This window comes from Crinia signifera, chromosome 4 (assembly GCF_055691185.1).
Source record: "Crinia signifera chromosome 4, ASM5569118v1, whole genome shotgun sequence".
Classification (NCBI taxonomy): Eukaryota; Metazoa; Chordata; class Amphibia; order Anura; family Myobatrachidae; genus Crinia; species Crinia signifera.
The window spans coordinates 198445938-198460151 of NC_139220.1; the positions used below are offsets into that span (position 1 = coordinate 198445938).

Sequence of the window (14214 nt, forward strand, 5' to 3'; positions counted from 1 at the left end):
CAAAGCAATACATACATGTTTAAAGGAAGTGGGAGGCGCAGCAGTTGATGCTGATTCCTCTAGATATTCATCCCAATTGAAATCTGTATCTTCAACACTGGAATCATCATCTAAAAAAAACAAAGCAAAATAAAATTATAAAAATAAAGGATGATAAATATCTATAATGCATACATGTTTTACTGCCTCCAATTAGATATACATATATATTTTAGTTGTTACATTTTACTCTCCTGCACTCTATGGTCATAAGCTACTCTATTCAATGGGGATGCAGTTAAAATCCCGGCGGTCGGGATCCCTTCGTTCAGAATTCCGACGCCGGAATCCCGACCGCCGAAATCCCGACACTTTCTCCCTCCGTGGGTGGCGAGCCCGCAAGGGGGGGGGGGGGGGGCGATCCACGTCCCCCCCTTGTCGGGATTTCGGCAGTCGGGATTCAGGCGTCGGGATTTTGAAAGCCGGGATCCCGACCGCCGGGATTTCATACTGAATCCTATTCAATGTACTGTCTTTATGTATTGGATTACTTCAGTTTCCCCATGAGAACTGAAAAGTAACAATAATAATGACAAAAAAAAGTAAAAGTGACATAACAAAATAAAAAAGATTTCTACATGTTTCAAATAACAACTGTTAAATATATAAATATATATTTAAATAAATAAGTGACTAACTATACTGTACTACTGATATATATGCTTCCAATCGGAAAATGCTTTGCCAATATTTGGGTAATTATAGTGGGTAAGCATAACTGTTTTGGTCAAACGCTGATCGACAGCAAAGGTGATGGGACACGAGATTGGATGCTGGACCCTGTGCTACGATTGTGGCAGTTGGCAATGAAATTTACAGGTGAAATGTTTAATGAGGTAAAACCAACCTGTTTTTCTTTACTATACATTGCCACCATAAATCTGACTGCAAACTTGACAATAATGAGTTTTAGAATACCACACCCTGTTACATTTGGCTGATGTATCCTTTCAAGATAAAGGGGCAGATGCACTAAGCTTCAAAAGAGATAAAATGTAGAGTGATAAACAACCAGCCAATTAGCTGCTGCCTGACATTTTTGAAACCCAGCCTGTGACATAGATAGGAGCTGATTGGCTGTCTTTTTATCACTTTTGAAGCTTAGTGCATCAGGCCCAAAGTCAGTTGTACTAAAATTTTAAAACAGCTCTGGTAATATAAAATAAAATTATTTAACTTTTTTCTTTAATCTTAAAATGACCTGAAAGCAATTATAATAATAATAATAATAATAATAATAATAATGATATTTATATAGCACTTTTCTCCCAATAGGACTCAAAGTGCTTTACCATTGTCTTTACAGCTCAAAATACAAAACAAGCTTAACAGTAGATGTCAGTAAAATGCTAGGTTTTTAGGTAGGTTAAATAGGTAGGTTTTTAGTCTATTTTTAAAGGATTCTACAGTGGGGGCATCTCGCACTGTGCAAGGAAGAGAGTTCTATAGAGTTGGAGCAACAAAGTTGAATTATCAACTGAAAGATACTAAAACACTGCCCTGTCATATTTATTGACTTTAGAATTGAACTGGGAAGAAAGTCACATTTAAAATTCAATCTTCTAACCTATTTTCCATGTGGTAATAATATAATACTGTTTGTGATGGAAAATCATTGTACATTACTGCAGTTTGGAAGAAGCAACTAAGAGATAATTGTTTCTACAAAGACTAATTTAAGTCCTGGAATAACTCCATTATCTTTCAATTACACATCATAAACGAAATTTCAACAACAGTTCTATTACTTTATCTATGTGTAATGATGAAGTGATAACCACAAAACATTTTTATTCATAACTCATACAGACTGTCATTAATAATACAATTATGCAAACATACACAGCTAAATATTAATGTTTTCAATTCATCAATGTATTTACATATCTGTAATATCAATTTGTAGTTAGTTTTATACAAGATTAATTACAACATCTTGGCATTTTCTTATTTAGTAATGGCTTGTATACAGTATATGGAAAGTGATGTTGCTATTGCATTTTGACTCACATATATATAACTAAAAATAATACATTTAAAAGTATTGGTAAATTAGTAAGTTAGGTTAGTCATTATCTTACAGAAAATGTACCTTGAAAAATGTGAAATTACAAAGCTCTTAAACAATATGCGTGAAATTCTTTACCTCAAAGAATAACCCACATGCCATTTAAGATACACACTGTCGGTGTATTGGTTATTTATTAACAGTTTCTTATATAGCGCAGCATATTCCGTTGCGCTTTACAAAGGAGACAGTGATACAACACAGGGTATTTACAGACAGTCAAAATGTAGGAGGGCCCTGCTCGCAAGCTTACAATCTATAGGGAAATAGGCATTGATACATAAGGATAGATACTGTATTATTTATTGCATCGATTCTACCACAATGCAAGGTTCTGTAATTTGATAAGCTTGCCCGAAGAGATGAGTTTTTAGGGAACGCTTATAGGTTTGGAGACTGGAGGAGAGTCTTATTGTGCTTGGGAGGGCATTCCACAGAGTGGGTGCTGCCCGAAGAAAGTCCTGCAGTCAGGTATGGGAGCGAGTAATGCGTGTGGATGAGAGACGTAGATCTTGGGAGGAGCATAGAGGTCGTGTTGGCTGATATTTTGAGATAAGAGAAGATATGTTGGTGTAGTTTGGTTTATGACTTTGTGTGTAAGGAAAATAATTTTGTATTGAGTACGGTAGAATACAGGCAACCAATGAAGTGACTGACAGAGTAGCTTTACAGACAATGAACATCTGGCTAGGAAGATTAGCCTTGCAGCTGCATTCATAATGGACTGTAGTGGTGAGAGTCTGTATTGGGGAAGGTCAATAAGGAGACTATTGCAATAATCAATGCATGAGATGATGAGAGCAAGGATTAGAGTTTTTGCAGTGTCTTGTGTAAGGTAAGGGCGAATTTTAAATATGTTTTTTAGGTGCATGTGGCATGATTTTGAGACAGATTGAATGTGGGGTACAAAGGAAAGTTCTGAGTCAAGGATAACACCTAGGCAGCGAGCTTGAGAGGTAGGAGTGATTGTCATCTTCTCAACAGCAATAGAGATATCAGGTTGATAACTACTATTTATTGGCGGAAATATAATTTTTTTTAGATATTAAGTTTGAGGTGGCGAGATGACATCCAGGATGAAACAGCAGAAAGGCATTCAGAGACACGGCTCAATACAGATGGGGACAGGTCCGGGGAGGATAGGTAGAGGTGAGTATCATCCGCATACAGATGATACTGAAATCCATAGGAGCTGATTAGTTTGCCAAGAGATGAGGTATAGATTGAGAAAAGCAGAGGACCTAAAACTGAACCCTGAGGTACTCCAACTGAAAGAGGTAGCGAAGAGGAGGTAGAATCAAAGAAACGAACACTAAAGGAGCAGTTAGATACTGTAGGTAGGATGAGAACCAAGAGAGGGCTGTGTCTTTAAGACCTATGGATTGTAGTGTTTGTATGAGAAGTGTGTGGTCAACAGTGTCAAAAGCAGCAGAGAGATCTAGAAGAATTAGTAGTGAATAGTGGCCTTTAGACTTAGCAGTGACCAGATCGTTCACAACTTTAGTCAGTGCTGTCTCTGTGGAGTGTTGGGCACGAAACCCTGACTGATGTGGGTCCATTAAGTTGTGTGAGTTAAGAAAGTGTGTGAGTAGAGTGTAGGCAAGTCTTTCAAGTAGTTTGGAGGTGCATGGAAGTTGAGAAATGGGACGGTAGTTTGAGAGAGAGCTTGGATCAGAATTCTGGTTAGCATTACTATGTGGCCTGAGTCCTTGAATGTAATTCCTACTCCATGCGCTATATGTGTGCTCAGGTGTGGTATGACTAGCCAACAGTCGGGATCCCAGTGTCAACATCTACAGTAAAGAGGCAACTCTGGGATGCTGGCCTTCTAGGCAGAGTGGTAAAGAAAAAGCCATACCTGAGACTGCCCAATAAAAGGAAATGATTAAACGGAACACAGACATTGAACAGAGGAAGATTGAAAAATAATGTTATTGACAGACAAATCGATGTTTGAGGTGTTTGGATCACACAGAAGAACATTTGTGAGATGCAGAACAAGTGAAAATATGCTGGAAGAGTGCTTGACGCCATCTGTCAAGCATCGGGGAGGTAATGTGATGGTCCAGGGCTGCTTTGGTGCTGGTAAAGTGTGAGATTTGTAAAAAGGGATTTTTAATAAGGAAGGCTAATACTATGCAATAACTATTAAGGTAAAAAGCAGGCAGCTGGTATTCTGTCTGTAATGGAGTGGCCAGCGCAGTCACCAGATCTCAACCCCATTAAGCTGTTGTGGGAGCAGCTTGACTGTATGGTACACAGTCAAGACAATCCAACTATATGTTCTATTCATTTTGCAACTCATTTGAAAAACAAAAGTGAGTTTTCATGGAAAACACTGAATTGTCTGGGTGACCCCAAACCTTGGAACGGTAATGTAGGGTCAGATTTATTAACCCTGGTGAAGTGATAAAGTAGCCGGTGGTAACGCAGCAGCAAATCAGCTCCTAAGTGTCATTTTTCAAACCCAGACTGTAATGTGACAGTTAGCAGCTGATTGGCCACTGCATTGTCACTGGATATGTTACTACTTCACCAGGTTTAATAATCTGCCCCAGGCAGGAAATCAAATGAATGACTGAAATATTCTCTCTAAAGTGCTGCATAATATGTGTGCTCTGCATAATTTATTTATTATCAGTTATTTATATAGCACACAAATATTCCGCAGCACTTTACAGAGAATATTTGAACATTCACATCCGTCCCTGCTCTAGTGGATACAACCTATAGATTACAATCTATATTCCCTACACCTTTTCCCCATACACACGCACACACAGACATATTAGGGTTAATTTGTTAATTAACCTACCAATATATTTTTCTAGGAGGAAACCAGAGTACCTTTAGTAAACATACGCAAGTACAGGGAGAATATACAAACTCCACAAAGTTATGACCATGGTGAAAATTCTAACTGTTAACAAATAAAATAATATTGTAAAGCTCTTTAAATACTGATTGATCCATTCAATTGTAAAACTTAATATATATATATATATATACATATATATATATATAGGGACGTAGGGTGGCACTCCTGGGAGGATGATGGTAGCCAAAAGCAGGAACTGGTACCTTCCTAGGAGATGGTCAGTGACGACCACTCCATAAATAACAATAGGGGTGATGGCGGCACTCAGAAATAATGAGGCAGGACTACAAGCGATGTGGGGACCGACGTTTCAAGGCTCTTAAGCCTTTTTATTAAGGTGCTGAATTGAGAACGAATTGTTCTCAATTTAGCACCTTGATCTTTCTCAATTTGCAGAGCGGCAGGCAGGAAGCGCTGCTGATTTTGAAAAAACTGGCTGGACGTTGATTGGCTAAATTCTCTCAGCCAATCAGCGTCCGGCCAGTCTTTTCAAAATCAGCAGCGCTTCCTGCCCGCCGCTCTGCAAATAACACTACAAGCTCCCCACTGCCACTGCCCAGACTGTGCTGCGGGGGTCGGGCAGTGGCAGCTGGAAACTTGTAGTGCTATTTGCTCAGGATGCACTGCTGATTATGAAAAGACTTGCCGGACGTTGATTGGTATAGGTATGTGGGGGTGGGGTATGTGTGTGTGTGTTTGGGGCAGGGGGGGGGCATGCCAATGTTCTGCCCAGATGCCGTGTCAACTTTAAGATGGCCCTGGGCTGCAGTACAGTTCAAAATTCAAATAGGCTCCCTTGTTTGAAGTTTGAAATGTGCTGCAGCCCTTCCTCTGGAGCCGCCACTGCATATGCTATAAAATTACACTGAGTAAAAGAGAAGTGAGCAATGATTTATTATTGGTCAGACAAGACAAACAAGGGCCATGCTCATTCACAACAGTTATGTTAATGCAGGAGTAATTGTGTAAGAGAGATACATTTTCCCTACACATCATGCTCACAGGAGGTTATTTTGGTTCACTCGCAAAGGCAAATTCAGTCTCTAATGGACAAAACCATGTGCACTGCAGGTGGGGCTGATGTAACATGTGCAGAGAGAGTTAGGTTTGGGCGGGGTTTGTACTTCAAACTGATATTTATATTGCAGTGTAAAAAATAAAGCAGTCCGTAATTACTCTGCACAGAAACAACATAACACCCAAGTCTAACTCTCTCTGCACATGTTACATCTGCCCTACCTGCAGTGCACATGGTTTTGGCCATTACAGAGTGAATTTGCCTTTGTGTGTGAACCAGAATAACCCCCATAGCAGTAGCGCACGCAGGGGGGGTTTCTGAGTACCCAGAAACCCCCCCAGAAATGTAAGTGCCCTATTTTAATTTTACAAATCGGCCCTGGGTAACCGGAGATATCTGACTTCAAACAGTGGTCCCCATCCAAGCCTGTTAATTGCTCTTCCCAGTCAGATATTTCAGGTTCTGTCTGACTTAGAGTTTTTCTGAGGGTATATTCCGAAAGCTGAGACTCTTCCCCTTTGATGACCTTTAGTAGCTTGTCTCTACTGTGCCCAGAACCAGAGATATCAGCCTTCCAGCAGCTGGTTACTGCTCCAGCTCCACACACCTGGTATGTAGTTTTATATTCTCATTGGCAGATTGCTCTGCCTCCTGAACTCTGATCCCCTAGTCCCCAATACCATTTGGTAGGTGGGATTCTCTAGTTTTTAATTCCATTAAAATCTAAGAAGTCTATTTCTGGAAACTGGAGATATCTGCAGTCAAGCAAGCTGTCCTCCCACCAGAAAATTATGAATAATAAGCCCACTCCACTATACACCCCTCCTCTGGATATTAAACATCCTCTACCACCCTGGAAGTTATGTATCAGGGCCCCTTCATTCAGCCCAATGCCCCCTTCTCCCACCCCATCTCCCACCATCTGTGCAGTGGGGTAATTAGTGGAAATTGCTGATCCAGGCCGTACATGCTGAGTGATATAATACCCCCCACCACCCGTGGGACATCAAAGCTTCCCCCACCCCTACCGCTGGAGGATCGGTAGGGGCCCAATACCAGTGGCGTAGCTACGTTTTGGGCGCCCCCCGCCGTTAGGTGGGGGGGGCGCCCCCCCTCGCCGCCCCGCCGAGCACCCCTACCCCGCCAAGCACCCCTACCCCGCCGCCCATGCAAACCCCCCCTCAATCCCTCGTAGCGCAGACTTACCTATCGCGCTGGTCCCAGCGGCTCCGTTCTTCTGCTGAGGACCACCAGAAAATGGCCGCCCCCATACAGCAGACAGTTTCAGATAACTGTGTGCCATATGGGGGCGGCCATTTTGTGGTGGTCCTCAGCAGAAGAACGGAGCCGCCGGGACCAGCGCGATAGGTAAGTCTGCGCTGCGGGGGATTGAGGGGGGGGGGGGGGGTTTAACTATAGCACCGCAGCCCCCGGCGCCCCCACATGCACAGCGCCCCCCCCGCGGTGGCGGGGGCTGCGGTGCTATAGTTACGCCCCTGCCCAATACATTGCTATGCCCAGGGGTCTACACTGCTGTTGACGCCCTGTATGTATATATATATGTATGTATGTATGTATGTGTATATATATATATATATATATATATTTATTATTATTATTATTATTATTTATATACATTTGGTCTATCTATAATACTTTAACTGACCCGGCATATACTGGGTCACCTAAGTGTCCATCTCCGTGCTTTGCTCCGCCCCTCTGGAAACCCCCTTCTGAAAATCCTGCGTAGTTAAAGTAGGCAGAGTTAAAGTAGGCAGAGTTAAAGCAGGCAGTCAGTACAGCTTGTCTCTCAGCATGAGGACACAGGAAAGTCAGTAGCTGTATGAGTTGGGGAGTACCACACAAACTGTTAGTGAAGACATGATTGTGAATTAATTTGCTTGTTTTTTTGCTTTTTCTTTTAAGTTACAAAGGAGGTCTCTGTTAGTTAGCTAGACAAGTTGTACTGATGAGGATAGTTTGTTACTATGTTTAGCAATGCATGTTGGCTTGGTTTTGTGTCAGTGTAAATTTGCTGCTGAGAAGTCTGTTTACTCCAGCAGAGGTAATACTGCATAATGATGATCTGTGTACAGATTTATGATCCCATTAGTCACCAGCCCATCAAAATGACAGAGCTGCTAGGACCCGAGGCTCTCGCATGCTGAGGTGTAGGTGTAGCTGTATGCCATAGAGGTAAAGCACCAGGCTTTTATCATATAGGATTCACATCGCCAATAAGTGTTTACAGACAGAGATCCTGTCAGCTTCTCAGCTAGTGCAACATGTTATTATGGGCCAGTACCTGTACTTTATCTTAGGAAAAAAAGGGGTAAGTCATTGGAGCATAAAGCTGCAGTTGTACATGGAGACGGTGATTCTATATACCATAGGATCTCAAACATGGTCCAGGTTTTAAGTATATCTATGCTTGGCCCCTAGGCGACATATACCCCTTTCAGACATACGGGAAAATCCGAAGATTTTTCACATGAACGCGCAGCAACCCGGGACTAGCGTACTGTATGTCTGAAAGGGTCTTCCCGGGATTTCACTGCTCGCGATCCTGAGCACCTGCAATCGACCCGGGTCACTAAAATCTCGGGATCGAACCAGGTTATAAATCCCGAGTAGTATGTCTGAAAGGGGTATTAATTAGCACCTCAGACAATTTAATTTAATCATCTGTGCTGAGCCATGGATATACCTAAAACCTGGACTACTGCAGTGCCTTGGGGACTGTGTTTGAGAACCTGCTATATACTGCAGTTAAGAAACTGCTATGCAATCCAGCCCAAATGATCAATTTTCCATATATCAAAAACATTTTAAATTGCCATGTATGCATCAAAAAGTAAGCTCTAAAAAGCTACAGGTAAAAATATAAAAATGTACCCCAGACACACTTACATCCAGCCAAATCATGAGCACTAAAAAATATTGTTTGCACATGTTTATGAAAACACATTTACTATTAGGCTTGATTTAAACAAAAATCCCTATATAATACAGAAGGTATAGGGGGATATTCAATCTCCTGCAGCCATCTCCCGACGGGGGAGATGGTTGCAGGGCCCTATTCAATGCTGTCTTCCTCGACAGCATTGAACAGTGGATCTTGCAGAACGAGCCAGACTTCACAAGCAGTCGGGCTCGTTCTTCCTAGTACGGCCTGGAATTGACGAGCTCCCGGCTGCAGCGCGCCGATTCCCGGCCACTTCTCGCGGCCATGCCTCCTTCTCGTCCTGCAGCAGAAGGGACATTGAATCGCGCCTGCGATTTCTCGGTCGAGCAGACCAAGTGCGGGACAGGCCTGCTCGACAGCCGTGATCCAACATTGAATACCCCCTATAGTCTTCCTTGTCTAAGACAAGGATGGGGAACATTCACCTCTCCAGCTGTTGTGAAACTACATATCCCAGCATGCCCTGCAGCAGGTTTAGCATGGCCAAATAGCAAAAATGTTTCAGGACATACGGGGATGTGTTGTTCAATAACAGCTGGAGGGTCGAAGGATCCCGATCCCTGGCCTAGGACTCAATCACAGCCAATTAGTTCAAAAATTAGATTAAAGGGGCGCACAGATCAGTGTATTGCATAGCAGCAACTGAGATTTACTGTACTGTGTTTGATTATACTTTTCTGTACTGTGTTTGAGTATACCTGTTAAATAAAGTTTTTATTATGGAATTTGCCTGACTGCCTCTATAATATTTGCCACCCCTGTAATTTTACAATTCTAAATATTTGAAAATAAGAATAGAGGGAACTATATAAGCAACTGGCTCCATGTCATGTGTTTTTCCGTATTTACCTGCGTTCTACTGGGGTGCACACACGCTTCGATTTTGACACATTTTCGATTCGATTTTGCTTCTAGAAGAGATCGAAAGCAGAAATAGGACTTGGCAGGCAAGTCTATTTCTGCTTTGATCTCCAGACTGAATGCAGTTCCATGCTGCTCAATGCAGCATCCCCCCTCCCTCCCCTCTGTGCGATGGCCTCGCACCATCCCTCCCTGCTCTTCGACGCCGGCACCCGCCTAGTCCCGGCAGCAGTCGGTATTGAATCGGTATCAAGGGCTGCTGCATTGAAGCATCAGAATGCCCCAACACCCCCCCACCCACACACACACACCAAATTCTAAATAATTTACTTTTTCATGATGTCTTCTTTATTTGATGATCAATATGTATTAAGCTGTCTAGACCTTTTACAGTTTTGCACTATGTTCTCTTCTGTGGTGAGCCACCTTTCCTTCGGACTTTATATAGTTATGAAATGGGTAAAACAAATTTATAATAGAAAGTCAGGATCTGCTTCTCTGATGAACCTGAGTTTCAAATGTCTCAAGTAAAAACAGTCCCCATCTAAGGCTCAAGAGATAGAAAAACAGGAGTTTGTTACAATACATGGTATGATTTCTTACACAGTTCCATGTTATTAATCTTGAGACATGTCAGCAGCATAAGGTTCTACATTGCCTTTAACTGCCAAATTGACAAATTAATGAATCAAAAGAGAAAAGTAAAGTATTAACAAAAGACACTCTAACTGAAGCAAAACACATTTTTTTCCTCAGCAGAGCACTTTTTTACAGCATACATAAAGTCCCTGCTACATCACAGGAAATTGATAGACACCGTTTTGACCTGGACCTGCTCGGCATACATTATCTGTTAAGGTAAAGGCTGAATTGTTTTTTAGTGGAAACTGCAGCAGAGAAAGCATTCAAATTGCTATAATGAGCCATATGTAGCCATATGTACACAGCCTATTTTAGTGACTCCTGAAATTGAAAAACAATGTGTGGTTTGGACAGATATGTCTGAGGTAGGAATGTGTATTTTTTTCTCAGTGAGAAATTGTGTGGTCCACCCTTATATTTAAGCAGAAGATGGAGGGCTAGATCAGGGGTGTCCAAACTTTTTGCGACGAGGGCCAGATTTGGTGAAGTGTAAATGTGTGGGGGCCGACCATTCAGCCTGACCCTTTGAATCATTAATCACATCAGAATGGTCCCCCACTCTGCCCCCAATCACTATGTCCCCCGCCTGCCCCTTCACTGTATTTCCCCCAGCATGCCCCCATTCACTGTATGTTCCCCACTCTGCACCCATTCACTCTGTCCCCTAGCCTGCCACCCTTCTCTTATTGTGCATTCATTGCCTCCATCCACTGTATGTCCCCAAGCCTGACCCTCCTTCACTGTATGACTCCCATTCACTGTATGACCCCCATTCACTATGTACCCCACTCTGCCCCCATTCACTGTATGTCCCCCAGCCTGCCCCTGCTCCCCCTTCTCTGAATGGCCATCACTGCGTCCATTCACTTTATGTCTCCCAGCCTGACCCTCCTTCACTGTATGTCCCCCACTCTGCCCCCCCTCCCTTCTCTGTACGTTTCCCAGCCCCTTGTGTGAACCAGAGGAAGGAGAGGCAAAGCAGGCACTGCAAGGACAGGAGATGCTTGGGCTCCCGCTGCCGCCCTCCTCCGCTCTGCATGTTATGGGAGCAAGCTTCCCCCTTGCTGCCCGCCTCCCCAAACACTGCTGTCACTGTGATTGTGGAGTAGGGTGATATATACAATTGCAGCAGCAGGGGTAGGAAGCCAAACACACTTGACTGTGGTGGCCGGCACCTCCTCACTGCAGCAGACAGCAAGGTAAAGGCACGCTCGCCGGGGCCCCACCTTTTAGTGTCCTGTGCTGTGCTTCCCACATCTGATGCTCTGCCCACTTCCAGCTGGAGGCTGCGGGCCGCTTGAAATGACAGCACGGGCCGCAATTGGCCCCTGGGCCTGACTTTGGACATGCCTGGGCTAGATACTTAAGCTGCGGCTATTGCAAGTCACCGGTTCTCAAGCTAGGTACACATTGAGCGATATATAATAAAAAAATGCACAATATCGACATTGTTTACGATATATCGTAAACATCGCCAGTGCATATGCTCAACATCGTTAATGATGCGTGCTTTAGCTCATCGTCGTCTGTAAATGCAGCAACTATGCATGTATGGAGCAGGAGAATGGGTGAAATCACTAACCAATATCGTTATCGATCAGTATGTTCGTATGTATGTACAAGGACCTGATGCAGTGCAGTGCATCAGGCCCTTGTGTAGAACACGTTTCCCTGTGTGATTCCCCACCTCCAAGTCCGCCCGCTTCTTCAGTAGAGTCAACTAGTTGCTACACCATCTCAGCAGCGTGAAGTCTGTACTGCCACTGCGGAGCCGAGTTTCTTTGCCTGGTTATAGGTTCTTCTCAAGGTATACCCATCTCTAGTCTGGGGAAAATTAAAATGGCTATACCACACACAGCCTGTCAGCCATTCATGATGATGATGATTACCATGTATGGCTGTGTGTGGTACAAATGTTGTATCACACACAGCCATACATGGTATTCATCATCATCAATCGCTGCCAGGCTGTGTACCCCACTAGCAAGATATATCATAAATTTCTGGGGGAAAAGCGTATATTACAATGATATGATTTCCTTCATTTCAATCAAGGGGATAACATCGCCTTATCTAAATTTTGGAGTAACAATCTACAGTATTTTGGAGTAAAAGGTTAAAAAGTTCCCTGCCCCCTGCTGTAACACAACAGTGTAATAAACATTGGAGTATTTTAATTTCCTATTCATTGAAATCATAATTCTTACAAGTTTTACAAGGGTTTTGTGATTTGAAGGGCATTTTCCTACAATGTTATATTATAACAGGCATGGGGAACCTTTGGCTCTCCAGCTGTTGTTGAACTACACATCCCAGCATGCCCTGCAACATTTTTTTCTATTTAGCCATGCTAAAAGAGTTGCAGGGCATGCTGTGATGTGTAGTTCAACAACAGCTGGAGGGCCGAAGGTTCCCCATCCCTGTATTATAATCATGTGTTATTTGGAATTAGCTCTTTTGAGTAGCATTGGCATTTCCATATCCACAAGTTAATATCCTGTATCTAGAAATTTAAAGAAAAGGGAGTTTATAGTTTACCGTTGCTTTTTGGGTCTGAGGAAAGCATGTGTCCGGGCTCTCAACTTTTCAAGAATGCAGTCATAATTATGGCATGTACAGTATAATACTAATGTGTCAAAAGCTATTTGCCTTCTCAAGCATAATATTCTGATTTCTGTCCAAGAATGTCACTAGGTACTCTGCAGGTGTACACACACACACACGCTTTTGAAAAATAAATGTATGTGTTTTTGAAAAGTTATGTTCTACGACTTCAATGGTAATATTCCCATGGCAAATCTTCCCAAAAAAAAACTTCTATAGGAGAACTAGTCCCTGTGCAAAGCTGTTGTGTGGGGCCCTGCTTGGAAATAACTAGCTTGTGGTTGTATAACAATGTTTCCAGTTAGAAGTGTGGGAAATCCTATGACCTCAAAACTATTCCCATGCTAATGTTTGAAAGACATTTTATACTGTCAACCAATCAAAAGAGGATCAGGTGGGTTGTTTGTGCATTCATTTGTGGCACAGAGAATTGGTACTACTAGTTTCCACTTCTTGGGATTGCCTCTGGGCATTATGCCAGCTACTAATTACTTTTAACACAATCACTTTCATCACATTGGTCGTGTTATTGTGTATTGCAGGTTATTGTGTATCTCTGCCCACAACCTTTGGCCAGGAATATGTCATGTCATTTCCTGGCCCCTAACAACACCAAAAGAAGCTATGGAACACATCACAATGCTGATCTCTCATAAGTTTGTTTCTACCAACATGGAAGATTGGTCATTATCACACTACGTGAATGCGTTTTAATATGTGTATAGCCATACATATTTTATTTACAACATTACCCTTTGGATTTCAAAATGTTTTATGCCATTTACTAAAATGTAAGAAGATCTTAGCAGTATCTGAAGCAAAATATTGCTTGGTTAGAAAAAAAATTTATATTTTAAAACGCTGAAAGCAGAATTACTGTAACAATGACATTGTATACTGGGTTTAAACAGGTGGTAAACTATAGTCAATTTTATTTGGTATATCGTGAGAAAAACAGTTTTATGGTTGATTTGTAACAAATCAAAAACATGAACAGCTGGTTGTGTGGTGCAATATAATTTCTAAACATTGTCGTCTTGGTATAGGCCTATTACAGTGGGTGATTAGGAAAGGTTAATAAACCAAACAAAAAAAACTATTTTTGAATGTAATTACCGGTATGTTTGCTACTAAATTAA

General features: G+C 42.3%; 1 protein-coding gene across 6 annotated transcripts in view; it reads right to left on the reverse strand.

The window, feature by feature from the left end:
* Positions 1 to 14214, reverse strand: part of SFMBT2 (Scm like with four mbt domains 2) — a 244168-nt gene that overhangs the window by 135887 nt on the left and 94067 nt on the right. For all 6 annotated transcript variants that reach the window (XM_083183383.1, XM_083183388.1, XM_083183382.1 and 3 more), the window contains exon 3: positions 16 to 110. In XM_083183383.1, coding sequence (XP_083039509.1) covers positions 16 to 110 — 95 coding nt within the window. The remainder of the gene's footprint in view (positions 1 to 15; positions 111 to 14214) is intronic.